General features: G+C 38.9%; 1 protein-coding gene and 1 long non-coding RNA gene across 5 annotated transcripts in view; both read left to right on the top strand.

The window, feature by feature from the left end:
• Window positions 1-1,219: 1,219 nt before the first annotated feature.
• Window positions 1,220-3,189, top strand: LOC113924646. The gene is made up of 3 exons (XR_003520748.1): window positions 1,220-1,367; window positions 2,286-2,748; window positions 3,068-3,189. It is a non-coding gene; the product is annotated as an uncharacterized LOC113924646 (long non-coding RNA).
• A 1,896-nt stretch (window positions 3,190-5,085) lies between these two features.
• LOC113925004 (histone PARylation factor 1) overlaps window positions 5,086-26,919 on the top strand; it is a 28,193-nt gene continuing 6,359 nt past the window's right edge. The window contains exons 1-5 of one of the 4 annotated variants that reach the window (XM_027599460.2): window positions 5,086-5,203; window positions 8,601-8,760; window positions 10,817-11,006; window positions 12,363-12,461; window positions 22,765-22,915. In XM_027599460.2, the coding sequence (XP_027455261.1) occupies window positions 5,156-5,203; window positions 8,601-8,760; window positions 10,817-11,006; window positions 12,363-12,461; window positions 22,765-22,915 (648 nt within the window). In that variant the 5' untranslated portion in view covers window positions 5,086-5,155. The other 3 variants (XM_027599461.1, XM_027599463.2, XM_027599462.2) reach the window with 3 other exon arrangements.

Below are 26,919 nucleotides of genomic sequence, written 5' to 3'. Positions count from 1 at the left end.
CTATACCTAAGAAAGAGCCAGGACATGGTTTTTTTAAAAACCTGGAAGGAAGGTTCACTTTCAGATCTATTAGACCCCAAATGGAAGGGACTTTACCAGGTTCTTCTTAGCACCCCAATGGCAATTAAGCTTCAAGGCATAACTAGCTGGATTAATTTGTCTGGAATAAAACCAGTGGCTCCAGACTCCCTACAACGAAAGACTAGACATTCCAACCCATTCCTATAAGCCTGTGGAAGATCTACGTATATCTTCAAAAAGATGACTGGTTGACATCTGTTTTATACTGTTAGCTAACTGTTGACAACAGTTTTATACTGTTAGCTATCGTCTGGATTTTTCTTATACTACTTCTCCTTGCAAACCTTTGCCTACTTGGACCTTTAGATTGATTTTCTTGTTAATTCTCAGACATGATCCTAAAAATCACCTTTTCATCTTGTTCTCATCACTGCTCTAACTTGTGCAGGTCTACAGGGGTAGAGGGAAAATTATCTCGTAAGTCTTTCCAACATAATCTCCCAGGGGAATAACCTTTCCAGCTGTTGGATCTGTCATTTACAGCCTCAAAAAGATCCTTCTTACCCTTGTTTTATCCCACGCATTCTCTCAGTATAACTCTCCTCCAAAAAAACTATACTGACCTAGTTCCTCTCCCCTAGAAGGTATGCTTGTTGGCCCAAATTGGACATGTGTAGACTTAATCCATCCCACTACCTGAGACATCTCAGGAATTAATTTTTACTTAAGTTCTGAGTCTGTGCTGCCAAATAACACCAAAGACAAACCAAAAGATGGGTCAGCTGCCAAATAACGGCACCTCCTCACAGAGTAAAAATTCTTGGACCATCAAACAATTTTCCAATGTCTCAGTTCAATGAGCTAAGTACAAAATGTGGTATGCTTGCTTAGAAAATAAAAATAGGGACACCTGGGTGGCTCAGTCAGTTATGCGTCTGCTTCAGCTCAGTTCATGATCTCAGGGTCCTGGGATCAAGCCCCACATCGGGCTCCCTGCTCAGCAGGGAGCCTGTTTCTCCCTCTGCCTGCCACTCCCCAGCTTGTGTGCTCTCTGACAAACCAAACCTTAAAAAAAAAAAAAAAAGAAAAGAAAGAAAAAGAATGCAGATTGTGATGTCACCCATTGAGATTGTGCCAGATCCAGCTACCTACAAAAAACCCCAATATTATATCCATGTTTTGGATCATGGCCCAGGGGGACACCACTGCACATTGATGATCACTCTAATTTTACCCACCTCAACTATGCTCATAAGTTTCCCAGAATAAAAGGAGGACCTCTACACACCAATTGCACACACAAGAACTCTTTCAGGTGGGCCCAGCAGCTCCAGAAACTGGAAACAGTGAGTTATCCCATAACCTTATGTGCCCTTCCCAATTCTCTCTTCACAACCTACAGGAACCAATCTTTTTTTTTTTTTTAAGATTTTATTTATTCATTTATTTATTTATTTGAGAGAGAGAGAGAGAGAGCACAAACAGGGCTTGGGGCAAAGGGAGAGGGCGAAGCAGGCTCCCCACCAAGAACAGAGCCTGACCCCAGGACCTTGATATCACAACCAGAGCCAAAGTCAGACGCTTAACCAGCTGAGCCACCCAGGCGCCCCCTACAGGAATCAATCTTTACACAATTGGTATGGCTACAGGATTTCTTTGCACTGATAACCTAGAACATCAGTGCAGTTACACCCTGGGGTATGTGGTTCCCCCAGGAGTCTGCATATATAATTCTACCCAACCCCACACTAGAGCCTGAAGGGCAATAGGCCTTGTATTTGCTGGAATAGTAGGTACCCTTGGTGCTAGCCCCTTGGGGGGGATTTGCACATCATGTGATCACCCTGTGAAATCTGACAGCAGTATCAGATAAACTAGCTTCTACCACCGCATCCACTTTCTCAGATCTCTCCAAGCCACACCAATCTTTTGCCAATGTGGTTATGGACAACAGGCTGGCTTTGGATTACTTATTGGCTGAATAAGGTAGAGTATGCGCTATCATTAACAGAATATGTGGCACTTATATCAACAGCACTGGACAGGTAGAAGAAAATAATCCAAAAATTATATGACCAAGCCAAATGGTTCCATCAAATGACCAAAGGGGCTGATACCACGAATGATATTTAGAATGCTATATGTGAGGTGCTTCCATCTATAACCTGGTTCTTGACCCTTTTAGGTCCACTAGTGGTTATATTGCTACTTGTACTTTTTGGACCTTGTTTGTTTAACTTTCTTGTCATATTGGTCTCTTCCAGACTCCAACAACTTCATCTCTAGATGATGATGTGCCAGGGATTCCAAACCCATCTCCCATGAAGATGAAACCAGCTAACACCCCCTGGAACAATCCACAGCTTCCTTCTACTCCCCACTGTCCATCCAGTTTTCCTAAAACTTGGATAGCAAGGACTTCTGGAGCCGTCAGTCAGGATCAATGTCCTATACCAGCATGAAGTAGTTACAGAAGGGCTGTCACCCATTTTCCCTTAAGAGATTGTAAGGGCCCAGAGTCCTTCGGGGGGAATGTTAGAGTAGGCAGTCAGTTAGGCTTTACCAGGATGCCTGGAGGCCAGCAAAGGGTAAGTCAAGGCCCATTATCAGAAAAGTTAGAAACCCATCCTGGTAGCATTCCACAAACAAAGCCACAAGAAGCCAGATCAAACCAGACAGGACCAAGATAAAGAAGGCCAGAGACCCTGACCAAGCAAGGGAGAAAAGGTATGAAACCCTGCTCCCCAAAATATCCCCTCCCCAAATAATAAATATTCCACCCCCTAGTTAACAACTGTCAATGAAGGAGAGAGACCAAACCCCACCCTCACTTCTTGAGAGTGTACTCTCTCTTTAATAAACTCTTCACATGCACCACTCAACCAGCATGTCTGGTCCCTCTTTGAATTCTTTTCTTGTGATGAGACCAGGAGCCTCCAGCAACATCCTGGGCAGGGGCTGGGCAGAGACCTCAGGACCCAGAGGTCTCCTCAGTTCACTCAGCAATGTATTGATGTGGCAAACTTCACTGTTGTCTTATTTTAAGAAATTGCCACAGCTACCTGAACCTTCAGTAACTACCACCCTGATCAGTCAGCAGCCATCAACGTCAAGGAAAGATCCTCCACCAGCAAAAAGATTCCACTCGAAGTTCAGATGATAAATAGCATTTTTTAGTAATAAATTATCTTTAAATTAAGGTATGTACATTTTTTGACATAATGCTATAGCCTATAATAGACTATAGTACAGTGTAAACATAACTCTATATACACTACAAAACCAAAAAATTCATTTGACTCACTTTATTGCCATATTTGCTTTATTGCCATGGTCTGGAACCAAACCCAAAGTATTTCCAAGGCATGCCTATATAATAAAAAAATAATAATTTGATATAACATTTGTCTAATTAAATTGAGAAAATCATCCAGAAAAGTGGAACAGGAAGACAAAAGAGATAGAAAATAGAACAAATAAGAAACATCATTCAAGATCAAACGTCTGAGTAACGAATTTCCAAAAAAGAAGAGATAACAGTGAGGGAGGGGAAAGAAAGAGGAAATTAGCAACTAAATAATACCAACAAAAACTCCAAAATAGAAGAACATAAAATAAAAGAAAGAAAATTATTAAGTAAATAATACCAGAAAAACTTCCAGAACTGAAAGACATGTGTTTCAAGATGAAAAAAGGCCAACCTATAACCACCAGCTCAACAAAAATGAGAAAAGACCCATAACCAAGATACATGACTGTGTCTGAGAACACTGGGAATAAAGAGAAAGACCTAAAACTTCTTGAGACACAACAAAACAGAAACAGGTTACACATAAAGAAATTGGTCACCCGAGGACGAAGTAGGTAAATGTCTCCCTATTCCTTGACTTTAGCCCAGTGTGACTGATTTTGTACTCTGGCCTCCAGAATTGTAAGACAATAAATTTGTGTTGTTTAAAAAACAAAGGGAAGGAAGGGAAGGAAGGGAAGGAAGGGAAGGAAGGGAAGGAAGGAAGGAAGGAAGGAAGGAAGGAAGGAAGGAAGGAAGGAAGGAAGGAAGGAAGGAAGGAAGGAAGGGAGGGAGAAAGAATGTCCGTCACCCATAAAGAACAGAATCATGAGATAGGATTTCTCAGTGGCAATACTGGAAGCTAAAACACCGTGAAGCAAACCCTCTAATATTCTGACTAAAAATTATTTTCAACGGAGAATTCTATACTGTCAGAATAAAGACAGACATGCGAGTTCTAATGAAGGGGGGAGGGTAAGGCACCTGCCTGCAACATTCCTCCAGAAAGTCTTGGGGGATTATGTTCCACAAAATGGTGGTATAAAAGCAAGTAAAGGGAAGATACAGATTCAGGAAATAGAGGATCTTCTCAGGAATGAAGTGGTGCACTTTCCAGAATGACAGTGAAGGAAACGGCAGGAGATTATTTGAATGCAGTGCCTCTGGAACTCTGATGTGCATAGGAATCAATGGGAGAGCTTGCTAAAATGCAGTTTCTGAATCAGTAAGTCTGGATAGAGCCCGAGATTCCGAATTTTTAACAAGCTCCCCTCAGAATGCTGATGTTGATGGTTCTGGTGTAGAAAACACGATCCAAATCGTAACAAGATTTACAAAGAAACAATGAGAGAAACTGATTTCCTCCTGAGAGATAATTAACGATGAATTAGTGTCAGGCAATAATAGCATAGCGGAGGAGGGAGAGATGGAAAAGAGGAATATAAGGATTAATCTTTTAAATATACACAAATCAAGGAAAAACGAGGGTTTGGGTGAGGCCCAGTGTTGCCACTAGTAAACACCTGAGAAGGACGTCCGGACCACCTTAACGGATCCAAATTCGGGACTCTGGGGTCTCAGGAGCACCCCGGCGATAACCTGCACCGGGAGGCGGGGAGGCGGCGTGCCACCTGCAGCACCCTCACGCCCTGCGCGCGAGTAGGCGGAGCTTCGCCGGCCCCGCCTCGGACCTTGCGGGGCAGGACACAGGCGAAGCCTTTCCCCGTTACTGGCGCGGCCGCGGCTGCGCAGGGATTCAGATTGGAGTCTCTTGAACCGGAAGCAGTCGGCGGCTCTCGGAAGCAACGGCGGCACGCGGGATTCTGCTGGCACGGCAGCTGCAGAATGGCCGGCGGTGGCGGGAAGCGCAGGCCCGGCGGGGAGGGGCAGCAGGTACTGCTACAGAGGATGTGTGGGATCCTCAAGGCGCTTTGGGTGATAAGGCACCAAGGGGCAGCACGTTGCATTTATCCAGTAATCACTGAGTGGCTGCTGTGTGCCCCGGAACGGCGGTCTGAGCCAGGGCCGCTGTTTCCCGCTCTGCTGGGTTTGGAGCAAAGAACTCGCGCCTTTGCATCTTCTGCCCTCCTCCCGGTGCGGTTCCTGGGGAAACCGATTAAGACAACCAATGGCTCATTCGTTCAACCAGCAACAAATTGATTGGAAAGCGATTATACGCCAGGCACTGTGCCGGGCGCTGCGGTTCAAGATGCATTGTGCCGCCCCTGCCCCACGTACAGCCCCCAGCTTGCGGAAGCTGGGCACAGTGAATATATTTTTTACTGCAGATTTTTTTGTTTGGCATTGTAACGTTGTTGTGTCAAAAGTGCCGTGGAAACACTGAAGGAGGATCTAAGTCCCCGGGGTTTGCTAAAGAAATCTTTTAGGACAATTCAAGTTGGACATGGCTCTTGAAGGCAGAAAGGAGACATAAGGGATAAGAAATAGAAATAAGTATAGAGGATGTTTGGATACGGCGGGATTGGGCTTGGCTGGAGTCGGAGATGGGAAAGAAGGACCTGATCATAAAGGCACTAATGAGGGGGAGGGGGGCATAAAGTATGTGCACGTTCTCATACTTTTATACGATTTCAGAAGTTCTATAACTACTGCTGTGGCAATTAGGACAGTCAGGCAGGAGAGAAGTGTCAGTGTGATAAGGACAGTTTTCGAAATTACTCCGTCTATATTATAAACTGGATAGAGCAGGACAGTGTCACAGTGTCAGTTTAATTAACTGTTAGAGGGCCCTGTTCTGGACATTGCTTATATTGGGACATGCTTTCTAGGTAAAGAATAAAGGATGAGTGTAGCCTATGAAGGAGACAGCTGCCCTAAATTCTAGTTATTGGGGATTTGAGGATGCTGAAATAATGTGTGAGTTAAGACAAAGCTGAAAAAAATCTTTATTTCCCATTGAAGGTGCTATAAACTGCTTTGAGTGATAGTATTAGAAATAAAATATCGAAGATGAAAATAAGTCTATAGAGGCCATAGCTAAAGCTAGCATTTAAATATTAATGTGCTACGACTATTCTGTGTGTTTTTACAAACAACTATTCTTCCTAACAACCCTGTGATACAGGTACTACATGTCCTTTTTGTAGATGAGAAAATAAGGCACAGGTTAAGTAACTTACCCAGGGTGACAGCTGGAAAGCAGAAGCGTCAAGAGTCATTAGGAAAAACTGCCTTTCAGCAGGGTAGAGTAAAGCTTTTCTTTCTAACATCCTAAGTTTGAACCAGTCTGAAAGTCTAACCAAAGACTGCTGTAAAAACATAGGGGAGGATAGGTCAGCCCTTGATCTGTTCCTACTGTTCTGTATGTAACTGGAGAAGCAGCATGAAGTGGATGAATCTGTGCTTTGGAGCCGGCCCACCGGGGTTTAACTGCTGCTCACCTTTATAGACCTAAGGAAAGTTACTTCAGTTTTCTCATCTGTAAAATGTGGATAAAGTATCTAGCTCATAAGGGAGTTATGAGTTAATTCACAGAAAGTGCTTAGAACAGGCACATGGTAAGTGTGTGATAACTATTATTTAGTATTATTACTTATAGTTTTTACTGTTACTTACTATCAGCATCCATATTTTAGCAGCCTTTTTGTTCAATCTAATTTTTTTATGACCTCAGACACATTATAATCCTTGGCATAATAAACTGTTATGGGTCAGTGCATGGTCCTCTTTTACCTTATTTAAAAATATGAAAAACACCTGTGAACCCATTGCCCTACCCCAGAACTGAAACCCTGACAATAGCTCTACATGTGTTCCTCACCTATCTTTTTTGCCTGACTTAATGTCACCCCCGTTTGTGTAGCTACCATCCTCACCCTCGTTTCCCTTGCCTTCTTTTTATAGCTTTATCACAAACATTATTTATTTGTTGTTTTTGAATTTAAGAAGGCTATCGTGCTACATATAAACTTCAAGGACTTTTTTCCTTCATTCAACATTATATTATTAAGACTGATCTATAGTGTTGTGTGTGGCTATATTTCCTTTTCACTAAGTGGAATATTCAATTGCTTGAAATCCTGTAACTTTGTATCCTTCTGTCAATAGGCATTTTCATTTGTTCTCTTTTCTGTTCTTGGAAACAGTGTTATCAAGATCATTCTTTTATGTCATCTAATTCATAAATACCTTGTGTAGACTCTGATACGTAAAGTAACATCAATAAACTTGAGCCTGCTGGGAAAATGAAAGAATATAAATATGGGAAACATCTAGAATTTTTCAACCTCACACTATAGACATTTTGAGCCCGATTAAGTGTTCGTTAAGGGAGCTAACCTGTGCATTGCAGAATGCTTAGCAGCATCCCTGGCCTCTCTCTACTCCACTAAATGTCAGCACCCTCTCCTAAATTTGTGAGAGCTAAAAAGTTCTGACATTACTACATGTGTCCCCTGGGAGACAAAATCACTCCTGGTGGAGAAGCACTGATACAGGTGGAAAGGAAGAATAAATAGGAAGAAACTTAATCCAAAAAGAAAGGATCTAGGTTTCTAGAAAGAAAAAACTGCTACTTACAAAACTAAAGATATGTAACTTCTAATTCAGAATTTTATCTTTTTTTTAAGATTTTATTTAAGAGAGAGAGAGAAGGAGGAGAGGGAAAGGGAGAAGCAGACCCCCCTGCTGAGCAGGGAGCCTGATGTGGGACTGGATCCTGGGATGGGATCATGACCCGAGCCAAAGGCAGACGCTTAACCGACTGAGCCACCCAGGCACCCATCAGCATTTTATCTTTCCAGAAATTTATCAAATAGGCATTATAAAACCTAGCATACTTACGCAGTGAACATATTGCAGAGATATTAGAGATTGAGTTTAATAACCTAGTCCTGACATTAAAGGGCCTTTTCTTAAATAATTGTTTTAGCTGGTAAATCCCCTTTTATCCAGTTATTTCTGACAGTTGGCTTCTGGTGTGATCACTGAATCTATTTAAACAAAAAAAGCATGATGACCTATTTACCCAAAGAAGACAAAACCTTCCTATTCCTTATTCTTCCTGTTCTTCACCTTTTCTTTTATACTTGTTTTTTATTTTCGTATTCCATTATCTTAGAGAAATATATTTAAAGACTTGCTGTGTGCATCCTTCTTGACCGCTCTGTATTACACTGTTTTCCTTTTTTCTTTGCCCAAAAGAATCCTGATTTTTTCAGAAATACCATTTGTAGAGTTTTAAGGAAAACATGTTTCTCAGAGTTGAGTGAACAAAAATGAGCAATAGTGTTACTTTTGGAGAAACAAAGTTTTGTATGCTGATTTTCAGTGTGAAAAAACAGTTGATGTGAAGAAGAGTAAATCCTGTGAAGCTGATGTCTCCAGTGACCTTCGAAAAGAAGTAGAAAATCATTATAAGCTTTCTCTGCCTGAAGATTTCTATCACTTCTGGAAGTTCTGTGAAGAGCTTGATCCTGAAAAGCCAGCTGGTGAGTTGCTCCAGAATCATTCTTCTGCTTCTACCAATGGAAAAGACAGTAGGAAACTGGACCAAGGATCTTAACAGTTCACAGAAAAGGAACTTTATCAAAGATGTTTCTAAGAGAAATATAAAATAATGCTATAATAATATGTGACTATCACCTGTTATACTGGCAAAGGTAAATAATTTCAAAATTACTTTGATGAGGGCTTGAAAGAAAACAAGTGCTTTGATATGTGGCAGGAGTTTTAGTATGACTTAGCAGTTCTGCTTCTAGGAACTTAGGGATTAGATGAACTAAAAATTATGTTCAGTGATATTTATTGAAACAAAAATGGGAAATGGCCTAAAGCCCATCACTAATACATCTATCAGTGGATATTCATTGTTTTAAAGGAACAAGGTAGATTTTAGATAATAATAAAATATTGTGCCTGAAATATTTCAAGTGAGAAAGAAAATGTGTATAGAGTATGCTACCATTTGTTTTTTATTTTAAAAGCCAACGACACATATTCTTATGTACTTTCTGTGTGCTTCTGTCTTTGAGAGGGTGCACAAAGAACTGATAATGGTTGTGACAAAGTTACTTTTCACATGTTTTCACAGATGGGAGAGAAGTACTCCCATATACTACTGATGGAAATGTGGATTAGTAGATAACAATGAATTTTGGCATAATAGCAAAACACTTAAACTGTGCAACAACTTGTCTAAAAATATTTGTGACTGCACACCATGTATTAGCAAAGGGGCACCTGGGTGGCTCAGTTGGTTAAGCATCCAACTCTTGATTTTGGCTCAGGTCTTGATCTCAGGGTCGTGAGTTCAGGCCCCACATTGGCCCCACGCTGGGTGTGGAGCCTACTTAAAACAAAAACAAACAAAAAAACCATGTATTAGTAAAGATATTCACTGAAGCATTGTTTAGGAGAGTAAAAAAATTAGAAGCAGTAAATGTCTATCATTGGACTATCATGCAGCTATTAGAAATTATGAGAAAATATTTAATGGCATGGAAAAATATTCAGAAATTTAAGTGAAGACAATGGAAAACAAAAAAAATTACAAAACAGATCACTTCCTTTAAAATATCTCTATATTTATATATATTCATACAGGGAGGAAAACATTGTTATTGTATACCAGCCTATTAACTTTGTTACCTGTAGGCTAATGAGATGGGTGACTTTAGTTTTTTCTGTTGCTTTAAAAATTGGTGTATGCTATCCTAAGCTCCAGCAAAGCTGACCTATTCTTCCCCCCTCTAAATAAACTCTTTCTAGGCCTTTATTCATGATGTTGCCTCTTTGAAGAATTTTCTTCCTCTCTCCATCCCCACCTCTTTACATATCCAGATCCTGCCTGGAGTGCTTATTCTCTCTCAAAGAAGCAACAAGGACCCATCTGATGTTATAAAAGCATATTTTGAACACAAACGTTTGAAGCTTACATTCCATGACTCTGGTTTATTTAGCAATCTCCTTTTGTGATCTGTGGAGGGAGAAAGAAGATGGAATCATCTAGGATTAGGGTTGGCCAGAGGCAAGGGAATTGAGAGTGATGGTTAACTGAGGTAGAGGGAAGGGAAAGGAATGTTTTCATTAACTACATTTTTTTTATTAAATAAACTGTTTACCCTACTTAATGCACATTCACTTACTGTCTATCTTGTCTCTCCCTTAATGTGGGTGTGCTACAAATATTTGAGGCTAACAACAACATAGTAATGAGACAAGGTAAGTGTTCGAAGCTCTGATGTGCCCATGAGAATACAAAACAGTCTTACTTTGGCCAAAATAAGAAATAGCAGTATGTTTGAAATGTAATCAGTGATAAATTTAATAGAAAAATCTTAAATATAAGTGCCACATTTTCATTGCTCTGATTTTTCATTGAGTATTTATAACTAATATCTTCAAATGTAACTGAAGCTCTTTTAGTTTGGAAGCTCTTTTTTTTTTTTTTAAGAAAATTGGTTAGAAATAGTTTACAAATAAAAGATATTATTTCCTATCTGCCTTCAGAAAGTTACTGTCTAAATAAACTTACTTAATTTATAGATGCACTTTTCACAACCCTTGGACTTCGATTAGTGGGTCCTTATGATATCCTTGCCGGAAAACATAAAATGAAGAAAAAATCAGCAAGCCTGAATTTTAACCTTCACTGGAGATTTTACTATGATCCTCCTGAGTTCCAGACCATTATTATTGGAGATAATAAAACTCAATTCCACATGGGGTATTTCAGGTAAAGGATCTTTTCTTCTCTAAAATGCAGCTACTGGGCCTTCTAGTGAGTATATAGACATTCACTGGACTCACCCAAGATGAAGGACATATTTTCCTCTTATTGGTGGATACATAGGCATCTGATGTTCTTGATATTACCATTCTAACCTGCCCTAGGATGAGTGAACTTTTTAAGTTGAACCTCACTGGTTTTTCCTTTGTGGTTATAAACTTTTTTTACCTTTTGGATTCGGGAACGCTCTTTTAGCCCAAGTAAGATAATTTAGAGTTGCCATGACTTAAATTAGTCGTGTGCTTCCAGGGGCCATAGAATTAAGAATGTGCTTTGGAGTCAGACTGGTTCTATTATCTGAGAGACTGTGTGCCGGTCACCTTTAGTCATTGTGACTTTCTGTGACTCAGTTTCCCCTTGTAAAAATGAGGATAATAATTGTACATACCTAACTGAATATTAAGAGGATTAAATGCGGGGGGCCCTGGGTGGCTCAGTCGGTTAAACATCTGCCTTTGGCTCAGATCATGATCCCAGGATCCTGGGATCAAGTCCTGCATCGGGCTCCCTGCTCAGCGGGGAATCTGCTTCTCCCTCTCTCTCTGCCTGCCGCTCCCTCTGCTTGTGCGCGCGCGCGCTCTCTCTCTCTCTCTCCCTCCCCCCCTCCCCCCCCCCCCGCCCCCCAAAAAAGGATTAAATGGATACATGCAAGATGCTTCAAATGTTAAGAAATAGAAGTAGCTTGAGAGGTAAAAATACCTTGTCTACTTCTACCAGTATAGGTGCTGTTGTTTAAAGATTAAGCGTAGGATAGTAGAGGAAGTAGAAGGAACGTGCCTAACGCCTAGCAAGAAGGATTGTGGTACCATAGAATGCACACAGGGCTGAGGATTGAGTTATATGAATTCTGCTTTTGGCTTTGCCATTAACTTACTAGGACCTTGGCTGAGTGATTTTATTTCTCAGTGTTTCCTTGATTGTAAAATAAAAGGATTTATATATATATGTATATATATATGTATATATATGTTTCTCCACCTTTTTTTTTTCCACAGACTATAAAACTGGTAGAGAGGAGCGCATATAATTTTCCTTCCTTTTGACAGGCCTTATTCCCCCTTTCTTTGTATTTAGGTATAAAAGTAACTAGGTCTAAGAATTTTAATTTTAGGATCTATTATATAAGTAAGATTTGTTGTAAATATTCCTAAGAAACTTAGAGCTTAAGTTTCTTAGGAACCTGGCAAATTTGTCCCAATTTCTTAAAAACCTACAGACATAAATTGTTGTGTATAAGCCTAAAATTCTACTTGCCGGATAGATTATGGGCAGCTAAATTTTTAATATCTTTTGCTTAAACAGGGATTCTCCTGATGAACTTCCTGTATATGTTGGTACAAATGAAGCAAAGAAAAACTGCATAATTATTCAAAATGGAGATAATGTGTTCGCTGCAATCAAGTAAGAAAATATATCCTTCTCCTATTTATAATATTTGTTTACAGTTTTTATACTACTCTCTAAGTCCATCACTGAGGGACATTGAGGTAACTCCAAAATTTTAGATTTCTAAAGATCATGTCCATGATTTTTGCAGATACTCTTATCCACACTTATACTTTTCACCAAAAAAAAAAATACCTCTTATTTAATTAATTATTTTATTTAAGGAAAAGATTACTTAATCCTGACTTCATTAGTCCTATAGCAAAACCAAAAGATTTTTTAGACAGCATCATCAAGAGTTCATTATAAGAACCCAATGTGTACAGTTCTAACAAAGATTTAATACAGTAAAACCAGGTGCTCATAAATTGTTGAATCACTCACTGTATTGTACACCTGAAACTGGTATAACACTATATGTTGACTATACTAGAATTAAAAAAAAAAAAAAGTCAGGTGCTCATGAAATCCTTGGAAGGTTCAGTGGAGCCAACTGAGTCTCCGGGAACGCCAGTTGTGTGGCAGCACTGGCTTGCTCTGCCACCATCAGGAAGCTGAGAAAGTCAAGATCCGCTGCCACGAGTGGCACCACACTGTCTTGGATTTAACCTGTGGTAGTAAAAGGGGTGCTCTGTCTCTGTCTCTCAACCGGGAAGGAAGCTAAGGACCAGGTGCTGAAATCTCCGCTGCACCTGCTGCGGAACATCGGATGCCTCTACTGGACTCACTGGTAGAAACAGACACACAGTCTCCACCTAGTATCTCTTCCTGCCTTTCAGTTTTCAAGGAATTGTTTCTGTTTGAGAGAAGCTAGGCCCCATGTGGAGCCTGAGCTGAAGAATAATCTGGGAAGTATAGCAAGCTCTTATGTGAAGGGGGTTCGGAATGGAGCCTCTTGAGCCAGTCCACACTCTTACCAGCCACAGACATGATTTGAAGCCTCTCGCCCCAGCTGGGCAGTTCACGTTGTAATAAAATGAAGAAAGCCATCTTTGTCAACTTAGCTATAAATAGGCCATGTTTTCTGTGACCTCTTTTAATACCCTATTTAAAAAAGACTTATATTCTCTGTGACTTAATAGTGCAAATTTGCAGTAAACAGAATTTAAACTAAGTCAGCCAGGGCCCCCTCTAGACTGCTACATACCTACCCATGTATCCAAAAGAGCAACTATATGGTAGATGTCCAAAAACAGTTCTTCTTTGTCTCCTGACACCTCTTGAGTTTTTATAAAATGTTTCTTGTTATTTATAATTTATTATTCTTTTAAGCTGTTTAGATTTATTCAATTTAAATTGGTGGTATCTTTATTAGAAACTATAGTTATCGTCTGTCTCTCGCATTAACATACAAGTCCCATGAGGGCAGAGAGGCTTTTCCTTGCGCACAGTACCTGCCCTGTAATAGATGCTCCATAAATAATTAATTCATTTTCCAAATACTTGGGCATGCAAAAATGCCTAATTTTTCATTAGTCTATTAGTCTTACTAAAAATCTTTTTAAAAAGAAAGATATAGTGGTTGTCTGAAATAATCCAAGACTGTTCTGGGTTTTTGTTTTGTTCTGTTTTGTTTTGTTTTTTAGCTTATTGGAGAACACAAAAAGAAAAAAACAAAAAACATTGGTGATTAATTTATAATTTAGGTGAAGACCAGGAAGTATTTGAGTACTTAATGTTATTTCCTTCCTTTACTTAAATGAACTAATGAGAACACTTAGTTTATTTCTATATCAACCTGAGTAAGGTCTTTTTAAGGAAGACCACTTGTAATAAACAAATTATTTTTATGCCCAGAGAAACTGGTTCTCTTTGTGTAAGATTTAATAATAGCCAAAGAAAAGGGTGCCTGGGCTCAGTCAGTTAAGCATCTGCCTTAGGCTCAGGTCATGAACTCAGGGTCCTGGGAAAGAGCTCCGTGTCAGGCTCCTTGCTCAGCAGGGAGTCTGCTTCTCCCTCTCCCTCTGCCCCTACTCCCACCCCCCCACCGTTCATGCTCTCTCTCTCAAATTAATAAATAAAATCTTTAAAAATAGTAACAATAGCCAAAGAAATACAAATTCAGCCAGCAAAAATTACTAAAGATTAGAAAATGGTAATACTCATTGATGGTTAGGATGTAAGAAATCTTACTGATAGAAGTGTTAATTAAAACTTTTACAGAGAGCAGTTGGAATAAGGTTATTTATTTTTTAAAGATTTCTCGGGGCACCTGGGTGGCTTAGTCGGTTAAGCATCTGCCTTGGGCTCAAGTCGTGATCCTGGGGTCCTGGGATCGAGCACCGCGTTCTGCGCTGCGGGGAGCCCGCTTCTGCCTCTGCCTTTGCCTGCCACTCCCCCTGCTTGTGCTCTCTCTCTCTGTCAAATAAATAAAATCTTAAAAAAAAAAAAAGATTTCTTGATAAATAATTAACATTGCCAGGTATTGAGCTAAGTAAACATTTATATCCTTAAATCAGCAATTCCATTTCTAGCTATTTATCTTTTTTTTTAAGATTTTATTTATTTATTTGAGTGGGAGAGCGCGTGCACATGCACAAGTCGGGGAGGAGCAGACTCCACGCTGAGCACGGAGCCCAATTCAGGGCTCGATCCCACAACCCCGAGATTTTGACCTGAGCCAAAATCAAGAGTCAGTGGCTTACCCACCTAAGCCACCCAGGCAGCCCTAGCTATTTATCTAAAGAAATTTTGGACAGGTACACAAATATGTGTATATATTAGAGATTATTTATAAAAACGAAAAACTGGAGAAATACCACTGCCTAGAAATAGGGAAAATTAGATAAATAAATATGGAATGTCAGTACACTATAATACCAGGTTATTGATTTGTTGATTTGGAAAGATTTTTATTACATTATGTGAAGAGGTCAAATAAAAGAATAACGGGATGATTCCATTTTCATATGGTCTATAAAATATTTATCTTTGGACCACAAAAATTAAGAATAATTTTTTTCTTTTCACTTTTTTTCCCCTTCTAAAATAATTGTAGCAGTAGTTTTGACCTCACAGACCTCCTGCAAGGTTTCAGGGACCTCACAGGGTCCACAGACCATTCTTTGATAACTGATATTTAGTTAATGGTTTCAAACCTGTGTATCAGAACTTCAAGAGTTACTGGTTAAAGGTACTTTACCTTGAGCTCAACAGGTCTTACTTCTAGAGATGCCACTTAAGTACATCTAGACTAGGACTCAGGAATATCTTTTTAAAAGACCTGTTATGAGTATATCTAAATGTAGCCCAAAATTATACTTCTATAATTTTAATTAAGTTTAAATGAACATTTGAAATGAGTAAACATTCATTTAATGAATGCTTACTTTGTGCAGGCTCAAATACAATGCAAAACATTTGGTACTTAGTAAAAGAATAAATGTGGCCAGTACATCAGATCATGGGTCAACTTGTTAAATAATCTTTTTTCCTTTTGCCTGCTGCCCCCACATTTTCTGCCACCCTACCTTGCTATACTGGGTAATATGGATTTATTACTGTAGGCAGTGATTTTTCAAACATAAGTTCTGAGTACTTTTTTTTTAAATTTCATTTTCTTGATTATTTTTGTTTAAAATTCTGTTGATTACAATAAAGTTATTGATAATATGTGCTTATAATTTTTTTAATTAACATATAATGTATTATTGGTTTCAGAGGTAGAGGTCAGTGATCCATCAGTCTTATATAACAACCAGTGCTCATTACCTCACATGCCCTCCATAATGTCTATCACTGAGTTACCCCATCCCTCCACCCTCCTCCCCTCCAGCAACCCTCAGTTTGTTTCCTATGAGTAAGAGTCTTTTATGGTTTGTCTCCCTCTCTGGTTTCATCTTGTTTCATTTTTTCTTCTCTTCCCCTATGATCCTCTGTTTTGTTTCTTTTTTTTTTCTTTTTAATTTTATTTTATTATGTTATGTTAGTCACCATACAATACATCATTAGTTTTTGATGTACTGTTCCACGATTCATTGTTTTCATGTAACACCCAGTGCTCCATGAAGTACATGGCCTCTTAAATACCCATCACCGGGCTAACCCGTCCCCCCACCCCCCTTCCCTCTAAAACCCTCAGTTTGTTTCTCAGAGTCCATAGTCTCTCATGGTTCATCTCTCCCTCCGATTTCCCCCCCTTCATTTTTCCCTTCCTTCTCCTAATGCCCTCTGTGCTATTCCTTATGTGCCACAAATAAGTGAAACCATATGATAATTGACTTTCTCTGCTTGACTTATTTCACTTAGCATAATCTCCAGTCCCATCCATGTTGATGTAAAAGTTGGGTATTCATCCTTTCTGATGGCTGAGTAATATTCCATTGTATATATGGACCACATCTTCTTTATCCATTCATCTATTGAAGGGTATCTCAGCACAGTTTGGCTATTGTGGACCTTGCTGCTATGAACATTGGGGTGCACATGGCCCTTCTTTTCACTACATCTGTGTCTTTGGGGTAAATACCCAGTAGTGCAATTGCTGGGTCATAGGGTAGCTCTATTTTTAATTTTTCGAGGCACCTCTGTTTTGTTTCTTAAATTCCACATATCAGTGAAATTATATGATAATTGTCTTTCTCTGACTTATTTTGCTTAGCATAATACCCTCTAGTTCCATCCATGTCATTGCAAATTACAAGATTTCATTTTTTGATGGCTGCATAATATTCCATTGTATAATATACCACTTCTTCTTTATCCATTCATCTGTCAGTGGACATCTGGGCTCTTTCCATCGTTTGGCTTTTGTGGACATCGCTGCTATAAACATTGGGGTGCAGGTGCCCCTTCAGATCACTACATTTGCAACCTCGGGGTAAATACCCAGTAGCGTAATTGCTGGGTCTTAGGGTAGCTCTGTTTTCAACTTTTTAAGGAACCTCCATACTGTTTTCCAGAGTGGCGGCACCAGCTTGCATGCCCACTAACAGTGTAAGAGAGTTCCCCTTTCTCCCCTCATCCTCGTCGTTTCCTGACTTGTTAATTTTAGCCATTCTGACTGGTGTGAGGTGGCATCTCATTGAGGTTTTGATTTGTATTTCCTTGATGCCAAGTGCTGTTGAGCATTTTTTCATCTGTCTGTTGCAGAGATGTCTGTTCATGTCTTCTGCCCATTTCTTGATTGGATTACTTGTTCTTTGGGTGTTGAGTCTGGTAAGTTCTTTATAGATTTTGGATACTAGCCCTTTATCTGATATGTCATTTGCATATGTCTTCTCCCATTCTCAGTTGTCTTTTGGTTTTGTCGACTGTTTCCTTTGCTTTACAGAGCTTTTTATCTTGATGAAGTCCCAATAGTTCATTTTTGCCCTTGCTTCCCTTGCCTTTGGAGACGTGTCAAGCTCAGAGTACTTTTAACCAGTAATCCAGGAGGTTCTGATACATATTCAGGTTTGAAGCCATAACCTAAACAGCAGTTATCAAACAGTGGTGTGTGGACTTCCAGAGGTGCCTAACACTTTTTTAGCAGGCCTGTGAGTTCAAAACTATTTGTGATTAATACGTCATTTTTGCACCAGTGGCACAAAGGTAAAGGTGGGTAATATTGATGGTACCTTGGCAGAAATCAAGGCGGTGGCACCAGATTTGCAGTTGTCATTGTATTATTCACAGCAGTAATATAATGCGAATGTCATTTAAGAAGCTCAGTGATGAAGCAGTAAAGATATTAGATCTCTACCATTGAGTACACACATCTGTTTAACATTTCATGTGATGAAATGGGAAGTACGTGGAAAGCACATCTGCATACTCAAATGTTAAGGTCTGTCTCAAGGAAAATGGTCTTGTGAGATTGAGTTGGGAGCTGAACTTTTCTCTAGTTTACTTACTTGAGAGAGTGAGTGACTGACAAACTGGATGTTCTGACATGGGTATTTGGCATTTTCTCAAATGAGCCAAGAAAACAACTGTGACTATATTTGTTGTCAGTGATAAAATTTAAGATTTCAAAAGCAAAAATTAGAGTTAAGGAAACTTGTAACCACCATTGTGAACTTGATCACTTCTCACTACCTAAAGACTTTTTTTCCACATTATGATATAATGGAGAGAATATTTTATTTTTTAAATTTTATTTTAATTCCAGTGTAGTTAACAGTGTTATATTAGTGTCAAGTGTACAAGAGTCGTTCAGCAATTCCATATATTACTCCGTGCTCATCAAGATAAGTGTACTCTTAATTCCCTTTACATATTCCCCCACCTGCACCTCCCTTGTGATCATCTGTTTGTTCTCTATAATTAAGGATCTCGGTTTTTTTGGTTTGTCTTTTTACCCCTTTGTTCATTTGTTTCTTAAATTCCATATATGAGTGAAATCATAGTGTATTTCTCTTTCTCTGACTGGCTTATTTCACTTAACATTATACTCTCTATATCCATCCATGTTGTTGGCAAGGATTTCATTCTTTTTTAGGGCTGAATAATATTCCATGGTATATATGTACCACATCTTCTTTATCCATTCTTCTATCGATGGACACATGGACTGCTTCCATAATTCGGCTATTGTAAATAATGCTGCAGTAAACATACGGGGGGGGTATATAAGTCCCTTCAAATTAGTGTTTTTTAGGTAAATACCAAGTAGTGTGCTTACTAGATCATATGGTAATTTTATTTTCAATTTTTTGAGGACCCTCCATACTGTTTTCCACAGTGGCTGCACCGGTTTGCATTCCCACTAACAGTGCATAAGGGTTCCTGTTTATCCACGTCCTCACCAACACCCTTTCTGTGTTGGTGATTTTAGCCATTCTGATTGGTATGAGGTGGTATCTCATTTTATTTATTTATGTACGTATGTTTGTATGTATGTATATATGTATGTAATCTCTACACCCAGCGTGGGGCTCAAACTCACAACCCCAAGATCAAGAGTCACATGCCCTTCTGACTGAGCCAGCCAGGTACCCCTCATTGTAGTTTTGATTTGCATTTCCTTGATGGGTGATGTTGAGCATCTTTTCATGTGTCTGTTGGCCATCTGTATGTTTTGAGAAAGGTCTGTTCATGTCTTCTGCCTGTTTTTTAATTGAATTATTTGTGTTTTGGGTGTTAAGCTGTATAAGCTCTTTATATATTTTATTTTATTTTATTTATTTTTTATTTTTTTTTTTTAGATTTTATTTATTTATTTGAGAGAGAGAGATAGAGAGCACAAGAGGAAAGAGGGTCAGAGGGAGAAGCAGACTCCCTGCTGAGCAGGGAGTACGATGTGGGACTCGATCCCGGGACTCCAGGATCATGACCTGAGCCGAAGGCAGTTGCTTAACCAACTGAGCCACCCAGGTGCCCAGCTCTTTATATATTTTAGATACCAACCCTTTATCAGATATGTCATTTGCAAATATCTTCTCCCTTTCAGTAGCTTGTCTTTTAGTTTTGTTGATTTTTCCTTTCCTGTGCTGAAGCTTTTCATTTTGATGTAGTCCCAGTAGTTCATTTTTGCTTTTTTTTCCCCTTGCCTCAGGGGACCTATCTAGAAAGCTGTTGTTACAGCCAATGTCAGAAAAATTATTACCTGTGCTCTTTCCTAGGAATCTTATGGTTTGAGGTCTCACATTTAGGACCTTAAGCCATTTTGAGTTTATTTTTGTGTATGGTGTAAGAAAGTGGTCCAGTTATTTTCATTCTTTTGCATATAGCTGTCCAGTTTTCCCAACACCATTTGTTGAAGGGACTTTTTCCCCCACTGCATATTCCTGCCTTCGTTGTTGAAGATTAATTGACCATATAATTTTGGGTCTATTGCTGGACTTTCTATTCTGTTCCACTGATCTGTGTCTATTCTTATGCCAGTACCATACTATTTCGATTACTACAGTTTTGTAGTATAACTTGAAATCCGGAATTGTGATACCTCCGGCTTTTTCTTTTTCAAGATTCCTTTGGCTATCTGTGGTCATTCGTGGGTCTATAACAAATCTGAGGATTGTTTGTTCTACTTCCGTGAAAAATGCTGTTGGTATTTTGATAGGGATTGCATTAAATCTCTCGATTCCTTTGGGTAGTATGGACATTTTAACAATATTTATTCTTCCAATACATGAGCATGGGAATGTCTTTCCATTTGTTTGTGTCATCTTCGATTTCTGTAATGGAGAGAATTTGATAAAATGAAAAATTTTTTAATTTGTAAGATCTGCATAACTTACTGAACCAATATTTTCCAAATGACCACTGAAGGATTCATTCAGTGTTCAAGGTATATCCCAGCAGATTTAATGTAACAGTATAAAATGTTCATGGTGTTTGTTTCAGTTTGCATCTTTCAACTTTAAGCATCACAAAGCAGGGTAATGGAGAGTAGGTTTGAAGCCAAGAGACCGAAGCTTAATAAACTGATACAGAAATAGTCATAATAATGCGATAAGTACGGGAAGACAGCTACTAAGTGCCTTAAATAGTGGTGGAAGTCTTCATAGAAAGGATATTTTACCTAGACCTTGACGAATGTATAAAAACTTACTAAAAGAATGGGAAGAGGTGGCGCCTGGGTGGCTCAGTCATTAAGCATCTGCCTTCGGCTCAGGTCATGATCCCAGGGTCCTGGGATCGAGCCCCACGTCGGGCTCCCTGCTCGGCGGGAGGCCTGCTTCTCCCTCTCCCACTCCCCCTGCTTGTGTTCGCTCTCTCGCTGTGTCTTTCTCTGTCAAATAAATAAACAAAATCTTTAAAAAAAAAAAAGGAATGGGAAGAAAAGTGTTCTAGGCAAGGGAATAGTACGTGCATGGAAGTATGAAAACAGGTGGCACAGAGTACTTGAAGGCCTTTATGCCCATATGCCAGACAGGGTAAGGAAGACATAAAGATTGATTCACCTAGGACTGACATGATCAGTTTGCTTTTTATGGTTAATGTAAATACATTCTCTTGATATACAGCTGGTTAAGATTGAAGGTAACATTAGGTGTGATACATGTACTGTAATCTGAAGACAGTGATTTTGGTGGTCTTGGATTCTGTGCACTTTAATGTACTCATACTAATTCTATGAACTGGGTAGGTTGATAATCCTGTGTGACTCAGTTTCCTTATTTGTAAAATGGGGATAAGAATAGCACCCTCTCTAAATGTTCTAAGCTCTTTACAGTGCCCAGCCTGTAGCAAACTGTCAAATGTTAGTAGTGAAGAGAGGCAAGTTTCCTCCTGGGCATCTAGAGGTGGCTATAGAGGAAGGGGGTTGAGTTCTGTGTCCAACTGAGTGCTGCTTCCAGCTCTCCATTTTATACTTGACCTTCTGCTCTGCTGGCAAATCACCCTGCCTATGATAAAACATGAAATTATTTCTATAACTGGCATTAATGTACTTTTCACATACTTTAAAATTATTTCAGGGGTGCCTGGGCGGCTCAGTTGGTTAAGCATCCAAATCTTGATTTCGGCTTGGGTCATGATCTCAGCGTCATGAGATGAGCCCCACAACAGGCTCTGCGTTGGGCATGGAGCCTGCTTGGGATTCTCTTTCTCCTTCTGCCCCTCCCCATGCTTGCTCATGTGCACTCTGGCTAAAAAAATAAATAAAATTATTTTGGATTGTGCTTTTGTATAAGCTTATAAAATAGCTTTGATTTCCTTTTGTAGTTTCTAAATTTACCTTAACACAAATTTGTAGGTAACATTTGAAAAAAATCTGCTGATCTTAAGTATTTTAAGTATCCTCTGGAGGCGCCTGGGTGGCTCAGTCGTTAAGCGTCTGCCTTCGGCTCAGGTCATAATCTCAGGGTCCTGGGATCGAGCCTCATGTCAGGCCACCTGCTCGGCAAAGAGCCTGCCTCTCTCTCTCCCTCTGCCTGCTGCTCTGCCTACTTGTACTCTCTATCTGTCTGTCAAATAAATAAAAAAACCTAAAAAAAAAAAAGAGGAAAACAAACGATCAAAAAAAAAAAAGTCTAATATCCTCCGGCTCTTTTTAAAAAATTCTTTTTGGTATCTACATACTGTTTTCCTCTGTTTTGCCATACTTCTCCAAAGCAGTATGCCATATGTTAATGTCAAGTGATATGGCTTAAAATTGGTTTGAATCTCAGCTTTTGAAATACCTTTTATATCTTTATTATAGACATTACAGAGACAATACAAACTTGAATCATGTTTGCTGTTTCTGAGAATGGTAGCTTTTTTATTAATAATTGCCTTTCTCTTGTTGGAAGAAGTCTATTAGGGGTTCTGAGAGATTTGTTGGTAATTATTCTGCAGTCTTTCTCTTGCATGGAATTTGATGTCTATAATGTACTCTCTTAACTTCCCAAGGTCTGTGCCCTTAGTACAGGGGCCTGCATAATAATGAGGGCTTTTACTTCTTTTTCAGATTATTTCTGATGAAAAAACTTAAGGAAGTAACAGATAAAAAGAAAACTAGTCTCTTGAAAAACATAGATGAAAAACTAACAGAAGCAGCCAGAGAACTGGGGTACCCACTGGAACAGAGAACCATGAAGATGAAACAGAGAGATAAGAAAGTATGGTTTAAATCTGTTAGTCTCAGACTGTTTTGCTACCTAATCGGATTTTTTCCTCTCTTGATTCCTTCCCACCTACACCTTATCCTTCTCCTCTCCTGCCCCATCCTGAGGAGAGCTAGATGGCCCCCATCAGGGGATCCCTCCGGGGCTGTCCAGCCTCTGGATTGCTCTAAGGATGGCACCGGAGCAGGGCTTGGGTGGCTCCCATAAGTTGTTAGGCGGGCTGAGGCACGCGAGCAAATAGCACTGCTCTGGTTGCTAGCTCATGCCAGGACTTCGCACTGTTTTCATCTTGTTTTACCAGTTATTCATCTCATAGAATTGAGTGAAAGCAGCTTTGTGCCTAGTATTTACCTAAATTTCTTTAATAGCTAACAATGGTTGATTTAGCGCAAGGTGTTTTGGGGGAGTAGTTTTGTGAAGGTATGCCTTAGAGTGGTTTAGTTAAGGGCTTTAAAGGTAGTTCCCTTTTGGAAGACAGTGTGTATTGAGATTTGCTCATTTTCTGCAGCAAATGTGTGTCTAAGCAGTCCTGTCTCCTTTTCCCTTATTGGTCCCATTGGCATTTCCTTTTGCATCTCCTAACACCTGCATTGTGAGTGGAGTGTTTTATAAACAGCAAAGACTTCTGGGTCTTGGGTCCTTTTGGATCTGAAGTTAAAAATTTCAGAATAAGTTAACAGACAACATAGAAGAATTCTGCTTTGGGGTAAATGAGAATTCTATAGGATTTTGTTCTTATAACCTCTGGTAAAGAAGGATATTTATCACTGTGCAATGAGGGCACACCAGTTTCCCACCATTATCAGCTGTGGCTGGTTCATCTGAAAGTTCTAGGCCAAATTAAGTACTAGTTATTCCTGGATAAACTATCACTGGTAACTAAGTAATTTAGTGTATTTGGTTATTGAAAATCCTACTTCAGCAGCAGGCATGATACTCACAGAAGTTATAGTCACTAAACTGCAGTCTCAGCAAGTGTTCCTTTAGTCGTAGAGGCCAGAAATAATTTCTAAAACTGTGCATTTGAATGAAAGTCACTTCAGTGGGGACATTTTTAAATTACTTCAAGATGTTATGTTGCCATTTACCTTCCTAGTTTCCACAGGGAGCCTCTCCCACCTAATGAACATTTCTTGCCTCATACTTATCTATTCCTAATTTATCTTGACTAAATACTGTACTTCTTTAGACAGAATAGCTGGTAACAAATTCTTTCATCAGAACCTTATTTTGTTTTTCTACCATCAGTTATAATTTCAGATGAGATTTCCTTAATTCTTCCCCTTAACTAGAAGATGACATTGGAGTTTAAATGTCATAGGTATGTTTGTCCTAGCTCCCTTCCCCATGAGGTTTCTTTTTAGTATATATTTTTTTCTGTTCACAAAATTAACTGGTAAAAACATAAATATAAAGGGAAAAAAAAAAACCTTAAAAGACAACCGTGATTTTATCCTCCCAAAGACAACCAGTTGGTGGTTTTGCTTTTTGTTCCTTTTCTATTAAAAAGGAAGTTTGTTCTTTTATTGTCAGATATTTATTTAATTCTTATTTTTCTAGTTCCAAAAAATTCAGTTCCATCCGTATATTAATTAGTGACTTTGTCCTTATGTAGGAGAGTAATATATCCATTCTCATATAATAGTGCACCATATAATACGTGAGAAACAATTGTTTTTATACTGATGATACATTATGGTGTTTTGGAATGCAAAGCCCTTACGAGTTACCTCATTCAACCTCTACAACAAACCCGCAAACAAAGGAGGAATTATTATCCTGTAGCATAGATCAGTAAATCAGGGTTTACAGAGGCTTTGTTCCTTGTTTAAAATCATAAGTGACCTGAAACCTCACATGTTTGGTATTTAGCTTTCTTTCCACTCCATCTTACTGATTGGCCGTATGCCACTTTACCTTTTTTTATACCTAGATTTCATGTTTAAAAATGAACGCTGATTTAATGTTGCTATAAAATGAGGATACATCCTTCTATCATTCCGTCCTCTGATTCTGATGCCTCAGAATATCCCCCACCCTTGCACAGGGTTTTCCTAAATTTGTAATTCTATTATTCATAATAAAACTAGGATTCTGGTGCTTTGCTAATAATTGCTACCTCTTTATGGAAAATTAGTGCAGTTAATCATCTGTGAAAAATATGAAAATAGGGACATCCCATGCTTTTGTTGTGTGTCAGCCTGAGTGGAAGAGAAAATAAGCCAGTAACTACATGGCTGTTTTTTCTCTCATTATCAATACTGTTTTATGACCTGCTATTTTATGTTTGTGATTAGATTATCATTTCATACTGCTAAATTGAAGACCCACCTCATAAATTTTAGAATGGCTGCAGAGCACTGTTCTGTGTTCATAGCTTAGGTTGCTTAAAACTTTTCGCAAAGACAAATCCTGCCACATATAACTTTCTCTACCTTTCTTTGCACACTTGTTTTATTATTTCCTTAGAAGAAATTACTAGATGTAGTATTGCCAGGTCCAGAGTGATTTAGAGTGGCTGTGTATGTTGTTTTTCTTTGCTGGTTTTTCATTTTGTGGAGTTTTTTATTTTCTTGTTTGCAGAACTCCCTGTCTGAGTGAAGCTAGTTTACATTCCCACCAGCAACGATTGAGTGCTTGTTCTCCCCATACCTTTGCCACTACTAGGTATTAGCAGTCCCTTTTGGTCTTTTCCACTTGCATAAATGTACAATGATAGGTCATTGTTTTAATTAGCATTTCTTTGATTATAAAGGACATTATATATTTTTCACTTATCTACTGGCCATTTGTATTTCTGTGGTGAACTGCCTGAAGTTTGGCCATTTTTCTGTCAGGGTTAGAATTCACCTTTTCTTTTTTTTTTTTTGTCTTTAAATTTTTTATTGTTATGTTAATCACCATACATTACATCATTAGTTTTTGATGTAGTGTTCCATGATTCATTGTTTGTGTATAACACCAGAATTCACCTTTTCTTATTTGTGTTTTAAGTTGGGTGGTTTTTCCTTGTAAGACTCCTTTATAAAGACATTAATCTTACTTGTATTGTTATATATATTGCAGATATTTTTTATTAGTATCTTTTGTCTTGATTTTTATTTGATTTTTTAAATTTTACAAAATCAAGTCTGTCTTTTCCTTCTCCCATCTAAAATTATTAAAAATATTTGCCTTCTAGAGGTTTCATTGGTTTTATTTTTACATTTAATCCTGACATCCAACTGCAAATTATTTTGGTATAAAGAGTAAGATATAACTATGACTTTGTTTTTTCCAAATGGTGAGCTGTTATCTGAGAACTTATTTTGAATAATCTGTCCCTTCTCTTACTTATGAAAGAATGAAAGAAGCAGGAGATTGGGGTCAGCTGAGTGAAACAGATTTTAAGATCTGGAGACTTAGCGCCGCGCCTGGGTGGCTCAGATGGTTAAGGTCTGCCTTGGGCTCAGGTCGTGATCCCAGGGTCGTGGGATTGAGCCCCACATCAGGCTCCTGGCTCAGTGGGGAGCCTGCTTCTCCCTCTCCCTCTGCCTCTCTCCCTGCTCATGCTCTCTCTCTCTCTCTCTCTCTCTCTGTGTGTCTCAAATGAATAAATAAAATCTTAAAAAAAAAATCTAGAGACTTAGGTGAGAAGACTAAAATGAAGAGCTAATTTTGGGCTTGTGTCCTTCTTCTGTCTTGGCAGTTTTCACTGGGCTGCACAAATAAGTGTAATATTTGAAGTAGTTGTTTTGTTAAAGAAAGACCTAAGAATAATACCACTATTGTGAATAAAAAGAATGTAGACTGGAAGGGTATGGTGGTGGTTTTGGTTGGGCCTGTTCTTGCCTTTGAAGATTACCACTATAAAAGATCACTGGTTATGTTATTTTGCTTCTGTAAAGGGCACCACAAAACTGGAAACTGCTCTACTTTGGGGAAATTTGCAAAAACAAGCCTGAATTTTTCAGGTAAAAATGGAGGCCCTGAACTTGGCAAGATGGATGAGAGGAATT

This window comes from Zalophus californianus, chromosome 2, assembly GCF_009762305.2.
Source record: "Zalophus californianus isolate mZalCal1 chromosome 2, mZalCal1.pri.v2, whole genome shotgun sequence".
NCBI classification, from domain to species: domain Eukaryota; kingdom Metazoa; phylum Chordata; class Mammalia; order Carnivora; family Otariidae; genus Zalophus; species Zalophus californianus.
This window is presented reverse-complemented; position numbering and strand designations above follow the sequence as displayed.